Source organism: Argiope bruennichi, chromosome 10 (genome assembly GCF_947563725.1).
Source record: "Argiope bruennichi chromosome 10, qqArgBrue1.1, whole genome shotgun sequence".
NCBI classification, from domain to species: Eukaryota; Metazoa; Arthropoda; class Arachnida; order Araneae; family Araneidae; genus Argiope; species Argiope bruennichi.
This window is the reverse complement of record NC_079160.1, coordinates 76794876-76815063: the sequence shown is the minus strand read 5'-3', so window position 1 is coordinate 76815063 and position 20188 is coordinate 76794876. Positions and strand designations below refer to the sequence as shown.

General features: G+C 26.1%; 2 protein-coding genes across 2 annotated transcripts; one reads left to right on the top strand and one right to left on the bottom strand.

The window, feature by feature from the left end:
- Nucleotides 1–3747: 3747 nt before the first annotated feature.
- LOC129988089 (uncharacterized protein D2005.3-like) lies at nt 3748–15525 on the bottom strand. The gene is made up of 5 exons (XM_056096213.1): nt 15377–15525; nt 13070–13178; nt 10545–10636; nt 9303–9377; nt 3748–4106 (listed from the first exon to the last, which is right to left on the bottom strand). Exons 1-5 carry the CDS (start codon nt 15443–15445, stop codon nt 4065–4067), a joined length of 387 nt encoding a protein of 128 aa, XP_055952188.1. The 5' UTR covers nt 15446–15525; the 3' UTR covers nt 3748–4064.
- Nucleotides 15526–15767: 242 nt separating this feature from the next.
- On the top strand, nt 15768–19267 carry LOC129988087 (DNA excision repair protein ERCC-5-like). Its single transcript, XM_056096211.1, has one exon. It carries the CDS (start codon nt 15925–15927, stop codon nt 18778–18780), a length of 2856 nt encoding a protein of 951 aa, XP_055952186.1. The 5' UTR covers nt 15768–15924; the 3' UTR covers nt 18781–19267.
- The last annotated feature ends 921 nt before the right edge of the window (nt 19268–20188 follow it).

The window sequence follows — 20188 nt, the reverse complement described above, 5'->3', positions numbered from 1 at the left end:
TTACAGTGGTGTCTGAGTAAGTTCAATTTAAAAGTATGTTGAAAGTGACACCTCAGTTTCCCTTGCCTTTACATTATACAAATATTAATACAGACATCGAATTTATCATTTTATATTAGAAGTATAAAAAAGAATTATATTTGTAAAAAATATTATATTCAAACCTTAATAATCAACAATAACAAAATATTAATAAATTTAAAAGTATATTGCACAAAGCTATTTTTTTAATTTCGTTTCATTCTCTTCCTGGAGACAGGCATGACTTATTACAAGAAGGTGCACCGCAACACAAAAGAAGTAAGAAAGAAGGCAAAAAGGAACGGAACAAATGATCACTAGTCTTATATAATATAAGATTTCTGGATACGCGCAAATGAAATATATATGATGACCTTTGATAAGGGCAACGGAAGAATCACCTTCATTTGATACGTAGTACTAATGGCGCATTATTTTTACAAAGGAATTAATTAAACCGAAAGTGGAATTGGATTATGAAATAAGAGAATATTTTACTAAGGCCAAAATTAAGATAAAATCTTGGAAATTAATTAAATTGAAATTAGAATTAAAATATCATTTCATTACATATATATATATATAAACCAGAATTTTACGAATTGTTTAAGCTACAGTTTGGAAGACAAAGTTTTATTAATCTCTTTTGCAATTGTACATTAGTATTGCAAATGGGATTCGAGCTGCAGAAAAGAAGTGTATAGTACATTTGCCCATTGTCGAATTTTTGATCTCTGTAAGGATGGTATGTATCATAGTTTAGTGAAATGGTTGTAGCACCTTCAGAATATTTTACAGAAAAAAATTAAAATGAGCGAAAAGAGTTGTGCTAACAGCTCTGCAATCTAATACTTTTTATAGATTCCTGCTATTGGTTTAAGAGGAAGAGAATATTTTTGTTCTTCGATTAGTTAAAATGAAATCTATCATTTCCATACAAAATTTTAGAAATCAGGATAAAAATAAAAGCAGCATAGGGCATACCAAAATGGGTCTGTCATCATCACAAGTTTTGTTGATGACAGACCAAATAAGAGGTAAGGTAAATGAAAAGCCAAATCAATAAGAATAAAAAGAACAGCATATAACAGCATTGCATGACAATAAAATTGTAAATAGAATAGATGCAGCCAATTCATACGAATTTTATTCTTCTAAAAAATAACAGAAAAAAGGGATCATTAGCTGCAGTTTTATTTTACAATGTTGATTGTAGCATCTGCAATCGTGGATTTTCACAAAAGATAGCTTATAGCTTTAAAGAAGCATCATTTGACACATATGGGGGAGAAACCACATGTTTGTAGTGTGTGCAGTAAAGGCTTAACAACTAAGGGTAATTTGAAATCTCACTTCAAGCGCCAAACACGTGAGAAATCAAATGGTTGAATTACAATGTTGATTGCAGAGAGCTAAAATACAACAAAATAACTTTTTTTAAAAATGTTATTTCGAGGATTTTAATTTGCCCACTATATATCAACTTGAACTAATAAAAAACATCATAAAGAGGACACAACAAGAAAAGGAAGACTTTTAACATCAATATTTCTTTCATTAAATTGCAACACTGAAGGGAGGGGGCATTTTTGTTTTCAAAGATGAATATTTCCATGATATTTCACCAGAAGATCAAAAGTCTCTGTAGAATAGTTAAAGTATTTGTTTAGGATTTTTAAGAATAGGCATGTTTCCAAAAAATAAAGAATATATGGATGAGATGCTCATTTGCTATCATAAGCTTGGAATTCACATGATTCAGAAGATTCACTTTCTCCATGGCAACACTGATTTGTTTTCACACAATTATTGCATCAGTGATGAAAATATTGCTGCCACTGAGAAAAAGCATAAAGGGAAATGATAGATAGAAAAGATAGGAAACTAACTAATATTGGAAATCAGGTTTGGTTTGGATTAGTTTAGTTACATTAACGACCCATTTTAAAGCAAAACGTGGGCTATTTAGGGATGGACCTCGTAATTTTGAAAAGTGGGCCAATGACGAAGAATCGAGCTGTCAATCCCTCATCATAAAAACAAGAGGACATTTGGATTCAACATGCACCATAACTGCTTGGTTCTTTATTGGAATAGAGTATCAAACATAGGACCTTCCAGTACTGAAACTGAGATCTTATTACCAAAACATTGCAGCCCCATGGAAATCAAGAGACACTCCTCAGATATAATAAAATCTATAAGTTATGAGAAGTTGGATTATCAAATAGACAAATTAAAGACACTGTTTAAAAGTCAAAGATTTTTTTTTTTTGTTACATTTCTACAATAATCTAATTTAGTGCATTCATTTGAATTTATTGAAATTTTAGAAAATTATTCACAGGGTTTTTTTTCCTCTTCTTCTTCTTAATGTTTTCATATTTATTTATCGATCAATAAGGTTCAATTATTTCCATAGTTAACTGATTAACAGCTTGGCAAACTTTGCATTAGAATATTTAGGTTAAAAGTTTTATAATTTTCTTACGTTTTGTTTAAAATTACTTTTAAAATTAAAATATTATATGAGAGGCACTGACACCAACTGTCTTGAAAGTGATTTGTAATTAAATTATTTATTAGATCAGTTTGCCATGATATCTATTACATAAGTATTGCTTAAATAAAAATGAAATTAAAATCAATAATATATGTATATATGGCTTTGGAAGTTGAAAGGAGGCTACAAACCTCTACTGTCTAAAGGTCTCTAAAGTGCTAAGGGCAGTCTTGAAATTAAGAAAAAGTGCAAAGCTTGAAATCATCAAAACATTCATTTAATATATGAAAGATTTTTTTTTTAAATATCACCTTATAAGGAAGAATTGTACATTTCATTAATTTGTTGTACTATATCACAGATTTTAGAGCTAATGATTTGGTAATAAGATAATACTTGTCTTTTATGGTCACAGCAATGTAAATAAACTAATTTGAATGCTTTCATAAAATCTTCCAGAAAATTAGCTGAACTATGTGTTTCTTCTTTTTAATCTTTCTTGTAAGTTTGTTATAAAACAAATATTTATAAAAATACTTCAAATTGCAAATTAATTTAAGCCACAGTATTTCAAGATGCATCAATCAATTTCAATTTGTGCTAAATATACATATAATTTAAGTAATTGTATAACCTTTGTATTGTCTGTAACCTTTATTTAATTTTTAACTGCTTATATATTTTAAGTAAGAGAAACAAAATAAAAATGCAAGAACTAATGTTAGAAAAATAAACAGAAAGCAATTAAACTTAATCAAAATCAGAATACTAAAATTAAAAATAAAGTAACAAGTTTTAAAAAAATAAACATTTTTTTAAACAGAAACAAATGCTAATAGAATGGAACAGAAATAGTCCAAAATGAACAAGAATGGAATAATTTAAAATGATGCAAAAAGGAAATATTTCTAAAATGAAAGCAAATGCTGATAAAATGGAACAGAAATAGTCCAAAATGAACTAGAAATGGAATAATTTAAAATGATGCAAAAAGGAAATTATTTCTAAAATGAAAGCAAATGCTGATAGAATGGAACACAAATAGTCCAAAATGAACTAGAAATGGAATAATTTAAAATGATGCAAAAAGAAAAATATTTCTAAAATAAAAGAAAATGCTAATAGAATGGAATAAAAATAGTCCAAAAGAAACAAGAAATAAGATAATTTAAAACGTTGCAAGAAAGAAAATGTTTTGAGCAATAAAATGAAGGAAACAGGGCTCAGAGTAAAAAAAAGTTTATTTTACATAAACTGTACAAATGTATAGTTTATTCACTAATTAAGTTTTAAACATCATTGTTACAAAAAAACAAAAACAGTGACAATATTAAGTTTTGTAATTGTGATGATTTCATTAACAGAGCATTAGTTTCGATTTGAATACAAATGAGCGTGGCAATTTCTTTTAAGACCTGCACAGCAAACACATATTTGTCACAGACACAAATAAGATGACTTTGAATTCAATTGTACAATTATTTAACAAGTGATGCAATTGGGAGGGAGCAGCAGCCATATCAATAAGTCAGACACAACCTTAATCCTCATCAGAATCTAAGCAAGTACGTCTTCTGTCAAACTGAAATAAATAATGGGAATAAATAAGTTTTTTTAAAAAAATAAGATCAAAAAACTTAATTGCTTTTTGAAAAATCATCAAATTAATCACTGTCAAAATAAAGAAAAATATACTTAAATTCTGAAAAATATTCTAACACTGAAACAAAAGTTGAGAACAACTTTTAAACAACTAAACATGTGCAGGATATATATCTATAATATATATTTTATTATTAAATTATAATAAAATTAACCCTTTGCACTTGGAAGAGTAATTTGATGCATAATTATTCACCTGATATAAAAACTTATTTATTGCTCTGAAAAATAAATATATACAAATATTTTAAGTTGAATTCTCCCGTTTAATTAATTTGCAACTTCTTATTACTCAGCAAATATTTCTAAAAATCAAAAATAAATAAATAAAACATCAAAATGATGCATCATCTTGAATGGTGAGTAAGAGTCACCATCCAAGTGCAAAGGGTTAATTCAAATATACAGCAGGAACAAGTTTGCTTACCTTAAAAAATAGTTGTTTGGGTAAACATAATTGAAAAAACAATAATACACTTTTATATATAATTGCGTTTATTGTGAATCAATTTTATAAATGGCGCAGATGGAAAATTTCGCATGTTTAGTAAATAAAAATTGCAAAAATCATAGAATTTTGGTTGCATAGTCAAGTCCCAACTTAAATGTAGTATTCATATTCTAAAAATTGAAATTATGAATAAAAAAATTTTTACTATGCCCGAAATATATATTTGGCTAATTGTTATTTTTATTATTTAATACATGAACTACAGCCAATAACAAATATATATTATACTAATAATAAGGCAAAAAATGCATGTGTGAAGTACTTTACAAGAGAACCTAGCTGAAACTGGCACAGATATACTTTGGAGGATGAAATTGTATGCTTTGGATGTTTCTTTTAAAATTTATTAGAATATTATTTATTTAAAAACTAAGCACAAATCTGATCTTTTATTTTATTTATTTATTTTTTGCTATAAATTCCAAAACATTATAACACAAAAATTATTTTTACACCATCTTAAAATTTAAAAAATAGTCTTTGCAGTTATACTAATTTAGCTGGCAGAATTTTTTTTTGTCTAATATTAATTAATCTTTAATATAATTCACAGCAATACGTTTTATAAATTATAATGAAACTTAAATTTAAAGTGGCTGAAATATTCCAAACTTCGATTTTTCTTAAAACACTGATGATCAATGTTTGAAGTTTTGGCTTATTTTTCCAATTAAACAGGTTTATATTTAAAGCATGTTTTTAATTAACTTTTTATTTTAATTCTAAGGCAATTGTGATCAAGATTTAACATCAGATGAAAGAAATAGTGGAAAAATTCTAAAATTTGTTCACTTTTAAACATTTGTTTTCATTCTTGTAATACAGTAAAAATATATATTATCACTCATTTAGCATGAAGTTTTGACATCTCTTTATTTCACTGACTTTTTTTGGTTTCTTGATTCAGAAAAATTTTGAAGGAATAATCTTCTAAAATATTACATAAATTATAAAACATATAATAAAAAGTAAATTAATATAGTAAATATAAAATTCTATAACAGAATATTCCTACTTTCTTTTTTATATATTTTTTAAATGTGCTTCAATTAAGCAAGCATGTTATTGGATTAGTTGAAGTTTAATCACTTTCTGCTTCAAAATAAAGCAAAATTTTAGGTGAGAAAGTAATTAGTCAAGGCCATGCATAAAAGATTTCATTGGGCACCAACTGGTTACCAAAAACAACATAGTAATAAAAACAACAACAACAACAAAAATCCAATAAATATTGCTCAGCAATTATTGTCATATCTAAGTGCTTTTAATTTGGTTGATATCTAAGATGCATGAATTAGGCAAATTATACACTTATAAAACAGCCATTTATGTTTACATAGAATAATTTCATTATAAAAAGCTTTTATTTTTTATTATTATTGTTTAATAAAAGTAATTAAATTTACACAAAAAATACTTAAATGTCTGATTAATTTACTTAAAACTAAGAACTTCAATACATAAACAAAACCATTAACAAAGGATTCAAAGAATCTGATAAACACTTGATCACAATATTCTTTTTTTATGTTTTTTATGGAGTCAATGAGATAATGGTATAATTGTGGGAAATACAAATTACGATATAAATGGAACCATATACAGACATATTTCGTTCCAGAAATCAGGAGAAACCAGTAATACAGAAATAACAGCAATACATTACAGATGAAAACGTAATTATGGAGTAATTCTATATAAATAATAATTAAATTGTTCTGTTCAAATTTAAATCATATCTGTCATTTACATAAGCAGCAAATTACTGGCAACATTTTTTCAACAACAATAATGAATGAGAAACAATTATATCAATATACATAAAATACAATTTATTAAATAAAACATTATAAAATTGGAGAGAAAATAAATCCATTTATTAACACTTTGATTTCCGTGAAGATCACCAACGACCAGCACGTACATATAAATTACATTGTAAGAAATTCAGTGCAGCAGTTAATATTCTAAACAGCAAATGGAAAAAAAAAAAAAAAGAGTAGTAAATGATAAATAGGGGGGGGGACCATAATTGCACAAATTATTCTTACTAATAAAATTTGATTGTTTGTTTAGACTTAATAATAAATGAAGGATTACAAAAATATTTTTAAAATGCAGATACATACATAATAGAGAAAGAGCATTTCTACAAATTCTCTAAAAATAATTTCTGATTAGAACAAATCTCCCCCCCCCCATCATTGAAACTATTAATTCTTATTCATTTAAATCATTTTTTTTGTAGAAAATTCTTAATTTTTTTTTTTTTCATTTTTAAATTTTAAAAAAAAAAAAAAACTATTTGAGGTTAATTCTTAAAAGTTTTCATTCAAATAAACATTTTTAATCCTTAACAGAAGAGAAAAATAATCACAGAGTTTCTTGTTTAATTTTTATCAAACAATACTGATCCAAGGATAATATATCTACACTCACATTTAAAAAAAAAAGCATAATTGAAATAGATATTTGGAGATGAGAAGTATCTTATAATAATTAGTTCTGTAAGGAGAACTTATCACATGAACTGTTCATTTTAAAAGTAGTGTAAATCCATTTTCCAAAAAAAAAAAAAAAAAAAAAAAATTGTAAGCTTTTTATTTATAATTCATGTATATATATTTAATATCTTAAAAATGCTCTGCTCATATAAAATTGGACAATAAATGAAAGTTTACAGTGATTGATTATTAAAATGTTGTAATCCCATCACCTATATAAATAAACATAGGTGATGGGATCATATTTGTATTATTTTTCATATTGAAGATAACTATCCTTATTTTATTTTGTTCCAATGGATAATTTAAGTAATAATTTCATCCGATAGTTAAGAATTAATAAATCAATATTATTTTATAGTAATTGAAATACAACATAATAACAATATCTCACAGGAAGTGTAATAACATAAAGATATAATTCTAAAGTACAATTAACTTATAAGTAAATATAATTTAATTAACATTTACAATAAATTGATTTAATGCTAATTTTAGGTGATATCTAATTTTTTATAAATCAAAATTAAATGATTTTTAAAATTGATTAGTTATAAAAATGAAATAAATCCATTTACAACCAGTAAATATATATTGTTTTAATTAAATTCGTCTACAAGAAATTTTTATTATCAAATTACATATTGAAAAATTAGTAGAAACAATGCTAGATTTGACTTATTTAATTTACATTTTTGAACAAAAATACTAACTTTAATTTTCTTGAAACAAAAAGAAAAGAACTTGTACTATTTTCAAAATAAACAATTAACATATACTTTAAATATAATGTATCATACATCATAATTATGAACAAAAATAACAAATTAGCGAATGAAAAAAATTATTTAAAAAATAAAATATTTTCTCCTTCAAAACAATACTGTGAAATAATCTTCTATAAAAATTACCCAAATTACACTTTTCATACTAAGAAATATATAAAAATACAAAGGAATACAAGGTTCTTCAACATTTTCTTAATGCAAATTATCAATTAGCAAACACAATTTTTTGTAATAAGAATGTTACATAGAAATTTTTGAACTTCTATTTATTTAAGTTATGTTTCTTTAAAGCAAAGTAACAAAAATTTTATTATGTTTGATATTTTTTCTTAGTTAGTGTCTATATACCAGCAGTAAAAAGTACTAAACATGCTAATTTTTTTAAAACCCTTTTAATTAGAAATTCTATTGCTGATTTCCACAGAAGACTTAAAATGTTTTTCCTCCCTCTTCTTTTTCTTCTCATTTAAATATTCTCTTAAAAAGTTTCTTCTTATTTTAAGTCAGACAATAAAATTAAGCATATGATTATTTACTTTCTATATGAAGAATATTATAAAATAATTTTATAAATTAGCCAATTAGATAGGCATTCCATATAAAAGTTACTTAGTAGCTAATATGAGTGATTTCTTAATTAAATGTGATAATAGATTCACATCTAGATGCTTCATAACACTAATAATCAAATCAAGAAGCCAATATTTTACAATCAAGCTTTCAAAATGTTTTATTTTACTAAATACATTAAAATAATTAATAAATTAGATTTTTTTTAAAATTTAAAAATATCCATATATGCTCCTAACTAAATTAAAATTATTTTAGCTTTTTTATACGAGTTTTAAAATGGGGAAAGGATACCCCCCCTGGAAAATTATTTCAATGAATAAATCTTGTGCAAGATAATGTTAATAAGAATAATAATGAAAATTCGAATCATAGAAAATCTTCACTATGGACAAATAATTTTTAATGTGAAATTTTATGTACATATTTACAGTTTAAAGATTTTAATGTAAATGAATATTAAATAGATTTTTTAAATAATAAAACATACATAAGGATATCTTAACAGTAATTTTATATTATCCACACTTTATTGAATGAAAGTCAATTTGTAAAAACTTATCGGCTAATTTAAGGCATTAACATTTTTTTAATAACATATTTTACAATGAATACATCAATAAGATAATATTATAAAAAATTTCAAAAAATTATTAAGAGAAATTGCACCAATAAAGCAATGAAATGCTGAATTTTTAATAATCCAGAAGTATTAAAAAATGTCTAATGAAAATTCCAATTACCTTTACGGTAGGTGTGTTGTGTTTTATCTGACGATTTACCTCTTCCAAAAGATGGACAAATTCATTATCAGCTAACTGTAAAGATTTAAAAAAAATTACTAAAAACTAAGAAATACAAATATTAATTTTTTGAAAGAACATTTAACAAAAATATAATATTAATATAGTTTCATAGGGAAATGAAATATGCTTAAATTCACATCTTGACACTACACTAAATAAAAAATATATCATGTAATATATTGAACAAAAATTATTAGATTAAAATGAGCAAATTAATACTCATTAATGCTCAATATTCTAATTTGAGGACAAGTATATTTCAATTCTACAGTTAAATCAACTGCATTCCAAAGTTTCTCACTTTTTTTTTTTTTAATTATTTGTCTACCAATATGTGTATTTGCAAACTCCTAAAAAGACTTTAATTAGTGTATACAGCATATTACACAGATTTAAAATGGAGATAGGATATAATCAATTCAATATTTCCATTTATTTTTATTTTTCCCAAGTAATGCATGGAAATCATAAGTAATCTTTTAGTATTTTTATTTATATTTTAAAAATATTTTAATATTTATTTATAAAAAAGTTTTTAAAATTATTTTTTACTTATTTTCAAAATGTTATTATAAAAGAACTAATAATAGAATTTAGCTTTAGTTATTTTACCATATTTTTACTATAAAAATATATGTAACGTGAATTTTCCAGAAATTTTTGCTTAAGATTAATTTGAGCATTAATGAGATAAAAAAAAAAAAAAATAAGCTATGCTCCAAATATTTGAAAAGGAAAAGAAAATTAAAGAGGCAACATTTTTAATGTTGGCTGTGAAACAAAATTATTTTTCCAAATACAAATTTCTTCATTAAAAAATAAGAATCTGAAAAAATATGTAAGCTAGTTACCCACTTTGCAAGCAAGCAAAATCTCTCTCTCTCTCTCTTTTTTTTTAAATCCATTATTAAAATTGCTTAAGCTTTATTTTAAAGTTTGATTCTTAAGCCATTTTACACAAATATATTTCAACCAATTGTAGTCATTATATAATTAATAAGATATAGCTTAAAAATATATAAGTATATAGTTTGATTAATTTTTACCAAAACAAAGAAGAAAAAAGAATTTCTATGATGCAATTAAAATTAAGTTTCAGAATAATAACAATAAATAAATCATAATTTGGAATAAGCAAACTGCAAAGCTACTTAGAGCCTAATAGTAATGAACAAATACCTGTGATCTTATCTGGCCAGTACGAGCCATGTTAATAATCATGTTTTCTAACATTTTGCCATTCTCTGGTTTCGCAATTGATATGGTGCTCACTACAAGAAATATCAAATTAAATAGAGAAATATAAGGAAATAAAAGCAATAATCTTTTTATCAAAAATTTCAATAATTTAAAAGAAATATCTACTAACAATATTAATAATTTTTTTAAAAAAATTCAATCATAATTAAAATTTAATTTTAAGAAAATATTAACTTAGCTCAACCATTAGTTGCAAGAATGTGGTCATTACAAAACCCAATATGGATAAATGAATTGTACCAGTTATAAGTTACTTTCAAGAGTCTGCCAATGAAAGTGCAATTTATTTATGACAAATAGTAAATTTTGAGATGTGAATATCAAAAGACAGTAAAATTCAAATGCTAGCACACACCAAATAAACAAAACCTAGGTTTATGTATGCCCCAAACAAGAAAAAGAATTTTTATAGAAACTTAGTTTTCTTTTGAAACCATAGTATAAAAAAGAACAAAGATATTGGTAAATGTTTTCTTTTTAACAACATCCCTTGTCTTCCAGTAGCTTTCTTTCTTCAAAATATATCTTGTTCACATTATCTACGTTAAAAATTAACTCAAGGTCAGTACCAATTAATCTGATTGGATCTTTACATATAAATATGGAGGTAATTTGATAAGCAAATCTTCAAATGCTTTCAAACCTGCATGACATATATTTATAAAATTGAGGACTTCATTAAATTCTGAGTACCATTCGATTATTTTTATTTGCATATAAGGCACTGCTTTTATGACTATAAAAAAGGCTGAAGAAAGCACAAAAATATTTTTTTCAGAGGATTATAAATAATCGTACCTTATTTGAAATTCAGTTTTACAGTTATAATATAAGGCTTATATAACATACACCATTTAGATGTACAGTAATTTAATGATTGCATATAAATTCAAATTTTGAAAGGAAATCCCCCCCCCAAAAAAGTAACTTTCCTATTAAAATTTATTATAAAATATTTGTTGTACTGCAAAGATACTCGCTCTCAGAGAGCTTAATATCCTTGTTTAGATACAGATAAAACAGCAGTTTTTAATTTTTATCATTCAAAACTGTATTTGAATTGGAAAATGTATTTAAAGCCTCACTTGCGTATATTTTAGGGACAATTCAGTAGTAGCACAACAAAACAAAATTGTTTACATTTTGTGAATTACTCTCTTCCTACTAGAATTCATCATTTATAAAATTTGTTAAAATGTACATATAAGGTACTTCTTTATTAAAGATAAAAATGAATATGTGTATGTGTGCATGATGGAGTGAATCTGTGTGCTAACAAATTTGGCACATATATACCATAAAGGGCAAAAATGTGCACCTTTTTTTAAATTTTAATTAATTAAAAATTAAAGTGAATTTTGGCATTTATCCATGATAACTTTTAGAAATATTATCACCCAAAATGAATTTAATGCCATTTCAAAATTTTAAAATTTATCTTTTTAATGATACAAATTCAGTAGACAAGGGAAAACTTAAATTTAAAATTTTTGCATTTTTATATACCTAATTTTCAACAATAAATTACACTGTTACCCTGGAATTCGAACCACTTTCATTATTTCAGCAAATTCCAAATGAATTCCTTCCATCATTGAAAACAAAATAAAGATTGTATTTAACAATCTAAATAATTTACAAAATGAAAAAAAAGTGAAAAAATAATACTATGAAATTCAAAAGATAGATGAATTGCACATTTACATTTTTAATAGGGCTGATATCACGGAACTGGCCCCCATTACAAAGGTTGAGGAACAAAATGAAAAGAATATATGAATATCAATTAAAAATAGCACAGCCTTAATTTTTAACAAATTTATGGAACAGGGGACATGAACTTATATCTAAATTATTTATCTGAAATAAAATATAATCAATATTCTTCTGTGAACCAGCTGGTAGCCTGAGACCACTACAATAAAATAAATTGAATATTAAACAAAAGGTCAACATCGGCAGAAAAACATTTTGCTCATGACATTAGCTTTTCAACATTTGTAAAGATAAATATAAATTATAATAATCCAATGATTCTCAGATCATTTGGAAAAGCCAATTAAATTTAGTAATCATTTTTTAATTTGCTGAAAAATGAGGAAGATAAATAACTTCGTAAAATAATGCTGTGAAATACAAACTGAATTATAACAAATTAAAATTATGTATATTTTTTGTTTTGATCATACAATTATTTGAAAACATCCATACGTGTATTTAGGTACACATCTAATATCAATATTTTAAGTTAGTTGAAATTGTGTAAAATTATTATTCAAGAGCATGCTCCGACAATTTTGAAATTTAGTCCCAATCATCTTTCTTCAAACATTACATATTATAAGCACAAAATTTTATTTGTAGTACATTAAAAAAAAAAAAAAAACTGTGGTATTAACTAATTACAGCCTTATAAAATCTAATAAAATAAATATCATTCTTACATCTGCTACGAGCTTCTTTAGATAATACTTGAGTAAGAATTTGGTTTCTAAATTCTTCTTCTTTAGCTTTTGCTTCAGCAGCTGCAGCTGCGTCATTTCCTTGAAGACCCTTTAAAAAAATCCAGTATTTTCAACAGTTAATCTATGTTAATATATAACAAGATTCTTGTTAAATATTAAAAGAATACATATTTTTGCCAGCTTTTTATATTTCCAATACGATTCAAAATTACAACCATAGAAAATTAAATAATAAAAATAGGATTGAAATTGAAAAAAATAATTACATAATAAATATTAGCTATTCATAATAGGAAAATTATTCTTTGGCAACAATTTGAGGCAGATCATAGGAGTAAAATAAATATAAATCCACAGACTTATATTATTAAGACATATGTAAAAATAATCAAGATATATATATATATATATGATAATAGTTCCTAAGTATAAATTATCTAAAATTTTTGTTGTCTTTATTTTCCCTTTTCAATCTCTTTAATAAGAATTTTTGAGAGAGAAATCAAGAGATCATTTTAGAGAGAAAATGAATCTTATATATATATTGTCACCAAACTCGGAACAAGAAATGTTTAGATATTCACTCAAAATTCCTAGATACATCTAAAATATAATGTAAGATAACAAATTAGTTAAATCAATATATTCTAGAAAATAAACCAGTTTCTGATTAGCACTAGAACAGTTCGTCAAAGCGAAGTGCAAATCAAAATATTTGTATTTTAAAAGAATTTATTAAAAATATGCTAAATCATAAATCTTTTTCTTTAACATGGAAGATGCTGGGAACTCAACTAATGAAAAACAAAATGATTAAATAAAAGGTAACCAGAATAAAAAATTGCTACAAAAAAAAAGTGACATTATGAAATGTTTTTAAAATCGCATGTTGCATATTTTCATATGTAGCATAAAGATTTCAACACACTTTAAATGAAAGACAACAGAGAGATCAAATAAGAAACTCCAAAAAAAAAAATCCATGACTGTTGGTTTCTCTCTATTATAGCATATGATGCATTACCAATAAAGTGGTTGCAATTAAGGTTTCAACTCTCATTTTCTGTGCAGGGTTAATTGTCCTTCAAATTGAATATAGGCTACAATTACACAATAATTTAAAGGCCCTTAATAATGAACATCTACTGCCCCAATATTTATAAAAGAAAATGAATGTAAGAAGAAGATTTGTAAAAGAAAAGAACAGTGTCTAAAATGGCTACCAAATAAAATTTTGCAACTTAAAAAAAACACAAGCCTTTGCTAACCATAGATAATAGCATAGCAAGGGTACTTGAAGCCAGTGAACATGATTTTCTTCACCCTCGGTGACATGTGGTGGTCAGGACATGTTTCCATTGCCACAAATATACTCCAACAAATTTGATCTTATAAGATAGCATAATTGCACTAATATTTTATTCCATAATGCCACATTATTTCATTTACCATTGATAGGAATATAATTTCTTTATTATAAATTTTGCATGCATTTTAAAAGTCATTTTGTGGAATAATATTTATAAATACAGTTATTGAACCTATATTTATATAGCAAAAATTGCTTTAATAAAATATAGCCCTCTTCTACTAATAATTAAGCATAATTCAGTGCAGCGTAAGATATTGCAGTAGTGAATTAGCAAAATTTTTATTTATATATTTTGTATGTGTGTAATTTTGGCATTTTGAAATCCAAAAGCATCTATACAATTTCTTGTATTAATTTCATATAAAAATTTTCTTTAGTCACAACATACTAAATTAAATACTAAAATAGAAAATAATAGGTGCAATATAATGACATTAAAACTAATGTTTTAACTTATTTAATTTCACAATGACATAATATTTTTAAACCAAATTTCACAAAATTAAAATATAAATCAATTAATGTTAAACGAAAAAGATTTTAAATAATCACATAAAATATAATCTTTTAGCACTAATATTGTAAAATGTTTTCCGTATCATTAAAGAAGAAACAAAATTGATTGCTCAAAAAACCGGAATTCGTTATGACGAACAACTCATGAAATCATACATATATATTTTAATTTAAGGAAACGTAACAATCCTAAAGTTAAAAATCTTATATAAAGATATAGAAATTTTATATATTATAAGAGTTGAAACATAAATCAGAGTAAAAGTTAGAAAATAATTTTTAAAACTTCAGGTGTGAACATGCGGATTGCGTTAAAGAGCATCTCAGATCATTTTAAATAAAAATGAATGCATGGAACAATAATAATAATTTAATATAATAATACAAATTGTAATTACAGGATTTCGTTGCGCTTGCAGCTCTTGCATGCGTTTTGCTCGCAAAGCCTGCAGTTCTTCGTCATCCATAATTGCAATATTTCAGTTTCAATCCAAATTCCGTAACCAACAAACACCAAACAAGGGATTGATGAAAAGAGATGAGTTGTTCTTGGCTTCTTGGCAAATTCATAACCGTGTTTTTGTTCATTAGTTGCGTCACTAGCATATGATAGATATACAGTACATTAATTAGCTGTAAAATTTAATCGTTTAATTAATTTATAAGCTTATGCAACTAATAATAAGTAATTGGAGAAGACGGAATACTTCTTGGATTATGTCAAGAAAAATTTCAAAATACTGCATTATCATCACGACTGTAACTGAAATGTTGTTTACTGATTGTTGATTGTATTTATTACTTCCATGCGGCTAAATTTGATGAAATGCAATCCATTTGTTGAAATGCATCGTCATTCATTCCTACTTTATAGTACAAAGATATGAAAGTGAGAGCAATGTTCATTCATATTTTCCTTATGCTATTTATTTAATGTGTTTATAAAATGGGTGTTTTGGGACTGTGGCAGTTGTTAGCTCCTGTTGGCCAACCTGTTGCTCTCGAATCCCTAGAAAACAAAATATTTGCTGTAGATATAAGTATATGGTTAAATCAAGCCTTAAAAGGATATCGGGATTCACAAGGTGGTTCGGTAGCCAACGCTCATCTGCTTAGTTTATTCAGTAGATTATGCAAGCTTTTATTCTACAAAATTCGGCCAATAATTGTTTTCGATGGCGGTTTCCCAGAACTTAAGAAGCAAACCATTATTAATCGACATCAAAGGAGAGCTGCAGTGAAGCAAACTAGCAGAGACATTGGTTTAAAAATATTAACTAATTATTTGGCATCCAAAAATTTAGCTACTGTTGGTGGTGAAACAAATAGTAAAGCTGTTATACGACCAAAAGAGAAAGTGAGAGATGAAATATTCATGTTGCCGCCACTTCCTGATAATTCATTGAAAGAAGAAGAAGAAGGTGTTGATGATGCAGATTCTCTTGAATGGAAATTTACTAACTTTAGTAAAGAGGATATAAAATATCTGAATAAAATAGATCTTGAATCAGAGGATTTCAATAATTTGCCCCCTGATGTAAAACAAGAAATTTTAAGCACATTGAAAGAAAGTAGAAGGCACAGAACCTGGGATCAGTATGAAGAGTTACCAAAGGAATCACAGGAATTTTCAAGTTATCAAATGCAGTGTTTGCTTAAGAAGCGGTCATTATCTCGTAAACTTGAAGAAGTTCAAAAAGATATGCGAAAAATTAGTTCTGCTGATTTTATTGCCCAATATACAAGTGACCATGTCATTGGAGAGACAAATAAGATAATGTCAGATGATATTTCCCATTATGTTCTTTTAAAAAAGATTATACAGAAAAATGATGATTCTGTTAAAGATGGAAATTCCAAAAATAGTTCTTCAGTTATGTTGGACACAAAGAATGCTTTTATTAAAGATTTAGAGAACATTGACATAGATGATTATTCAGTCAGCAAAACTGATTTAAGTCAAAATGATAACAGTAAAAATATAAAAACAGAAGAGAATTTTGAAAGTAGTTTTTTAAATGAAGAGGATGTGGACAATCCTCCTAAATTTGTTGAATCAAAAATAAAATCTGAAAAATCAGATGCAAAGGAATCAAAATTATCACAGCAATTTATAGATGATACCCTTAGTTCTGATGATGATGAACTTGCATTAGCTGTTCAAATGAGTATGGAACATTCTAATGATGAAAAGACTTATACTGATTCATCCTTATCTCTATCACAGATTTCTGTAAATGATAGCATTGAAATTTTATCAGTAAAATCAAGAAGAATTGCTGATTCTAAAGAAAAAAGTACTGTGTGCTTGTCTTCAAGTGATGATGAATTAATTCCTTGTGAGGAAAAAATTGAAGCAGACACTAAAAATTTATCATTTGACACTTCTGAAAAGCAATGTGCTGAAATTGAAAGTCCTTTATTTAAAGCTGTAGTAACTTCTAATGTAGAAAATGAAATTTTCAATAAAAAATCACAGGCTGATGTTTCATGTTCTGTGACTGCTCCTAAAGAATTTGCAAAGACTGCAATTAATGCCATATCATCTAATTCTCAGATTGATAGTATTTCATCAGATGTGTCTAAACAAATTTCTGTTCCAAAATTCGATGATGAAATGTCACCAAAACATGTGTTGATTCAGAAACCTAAAAAAATTTCTGCTAATAACCAGTTTATTGATTCATATCCATCTACTTCGTATGCTAATTTGCCTTCATCATCATCTGAACTAACTGAAGTAGAGAAAGCCGAAATTGCTCAAAGGAACTTGCAACTCCAGGAGGACTTGGAATCTGCCACTGCTTTGCTTGAAGCAGATAAGGCTAAACAGGATAGACAGAATAGGACTGTACAAGAACACATGGTAGAAGAGTGCAAAGAATTGCTGCAACTTTTTGGTATACCTTTCATTGTAAGTCCAACAGAAGCTGAAGCCCAGTGTGCTTTTTATGATTATCAAAACTTAACTCATGGCACAATAACTGATGACAGTGATGTCTGGTTATTTGGTGGTAAAAGAGTGTATAAAAACTTTTTTACCCAGCAGAAATATGTTGAATTTTACAAAGACCATGAAATTTTTACACATTTTGGATTAAGTCGGAAAAAGTTAATCAATTTTGCCATACTGACTGGAAGTGATTATACGGAAGGCATAGATGGTGTTGGCCCAGTGACAGCTACAGAAATCTTAAGTGAATTTCCCAAAGAGGGCATTGAAGCTCTGTATGAATTCAAAGAATGGTGGACTAAGGCTAATAAGCATGCACTTCCACCAGAAAACAAGGTTCGTGCAAAACTTATGAAGTTAGTTCTGTCTGAAAATTTTCCAGATGAAAGAATACCTGATGCTTATCTTAATCCTGCTATAGATGACTCAACTGAAAAGTTCACCTGGGGTCGTCCAGATTTGGATGCTCTTCGTGATTATACAAAAGAACGATTTGGATGGAGTAAAGCAAAAGTAGATGATGCCCTTTTACCTGTGATAAAGAAATTGAGTGAAAGGGACACACAAACTCATATAGATAATTTTTTTACTGTGAGTTTAAAAAAGCAGACCAATCTATTTCCCAGTAAGAGAATAATGTCTGCATTAAAAAAATTGACCTCTCCACAAAAAGGAAATAACTGTGAGGAAGAAAACGTAAAAGCTCCAATTAAACGAAAAGCAAAAAATTCTGGGAAAAAAACTGTTCCAAAGAAAGTTTCAAAAGCTACTAAAAATTCCAAAAGAAAAGGGAAAATTTCAAAACCTCAAGGCCCAGTTCTTAGTGAAGAAAGTTCTGATGAATTATAAATTATCATTATAAAGTAATGAAAAGTTAAATTGCATTTTTTGACTCATCAGCTCAAAAATAGACAGTTCTTGAAAAAAAAAAATCAGTGGTTAAAATTCCCACTTAAAAAAATTAACATTTTGACAGTTACTCGATATTTTAAATGTGAATTACAGCATTTAACACTTACCTCAAATTACATGAAAGAACAACTTTGAGTTGTTAAATTTTTTCTGCCTGTTCTGCAGCAATAATAACAGTTCTTAATAGCAGTAATCCAAAAAAGCATATTCACTTTCTGAGCATTGAAACCATATTTTTTATGTTTATCATGTTCAGTTCAAAAGCAGATAATTTCTATTTAATTCTGTATTTTTGAAAATATTCACAGATAAAGCATTAAGATTTTCAATTTATTCATTAAAAGCTAATTTGTTTTACTTTAATGTTGCAAGATCAAAATAATTGGACACTCATAACAAATTGTTAATACAGAAACTCGCCAGATATGACATAATTTTTGTTTTGAAAATTGAAAAAAAATATATCTGATTAATTTTAATGAATAACCCTATGTTCTTTTGTATGATCTTTATCTGAATTAATTTTTAGGGGATTAACTTCTTATTTTTACCTAGTATGATTTGTTAAAAGAAAGAGATTACGACAGAATTAATTGAATAATATTTAACAAGCTAAAACCAAGTAATATTAAAGCAAAATATTTTTTTTTAAACAAAGAAAAATAAATCTTAAGTAAGGAGGAGTATTAAACAATAAAAAGTATCAACTGATATTAATTCTGTTATATTAATTTCAAATTTTTAATTGTAAATATTAAAAGTTGTAAGTATTGCTTTTTATCTTCTAAGCATCATTTTGTTAAACACATTGGAAAATTGTATGAATTTTTTGTACTATTTTTCTGTACAGCCTTATCCTTATTTATTCAGCCAGCCTTTGTATTTAATACTTATATCATTCTCTTTATTATTATTATTGATTTATTGCTTTTATTTCTAATGATCATTAAACTTTCAGTGAGACAAAGTAAAAAAAAATTACAAAAATTTAAAAAATATATTTATGCAATTTACAGTGAATAAATAATGAATGAACTTCCATACTTTATATTTATTATATTAGTTATTCCCAGTTTTGCTGAGGAAAAAAGTTATTTCAAACTGGTGAATTTTCAATCTTAAGTAAGCTATTCATCTCTGGTTATTTATTTAGATTGAAATCTTCTTTAATGTGCCTCTTTGCATTGCTAAGGTTGCCAATGCAACAAATATACAACTTAATAAGGCAAAAAAATGTATTAAAAAAAGTCACCAATAAGATTGCCGAAAAAATTGCTTTTTTGTGTTCAGGAAACAAACTCAAAGGAAATGCAAAGATAGATTTCGACCTTTATTTATTGTTTTA

Excerpts from the sequence above, each read along its gene's own strand:
- LOC129988087 (XM_056096211.1), top strand. The coding sequence starts at position 15,925 with ATGGGTGTTTTGGGACTGTGGCAGTTGTTAGCTCCTGTTGGCCAACCT.
- LOC129988089 (XM_056096213.1), bottom strand. The coding sequence starts at position 15,445 with ATGGATGACGAAGAACTGCAGGCTTTGCGAGCAAAACGCATGCAAGAG. Across the intron at positions 13,179-15,376 it reads TGCAAGCGCAACGAAATCCT|GGTCTTCAAGGAAATGACGC; the intron begins GTAATTACAATT and ends ATTTTTTTAAAG. Across the intron at positions 4,107-9,302 it reads ACAACACACCTACCGTAAAG|TTTGACAGAAGACGTACTTG; the intron begins GTAATTGGAATT and ends TATTTATTTCAG.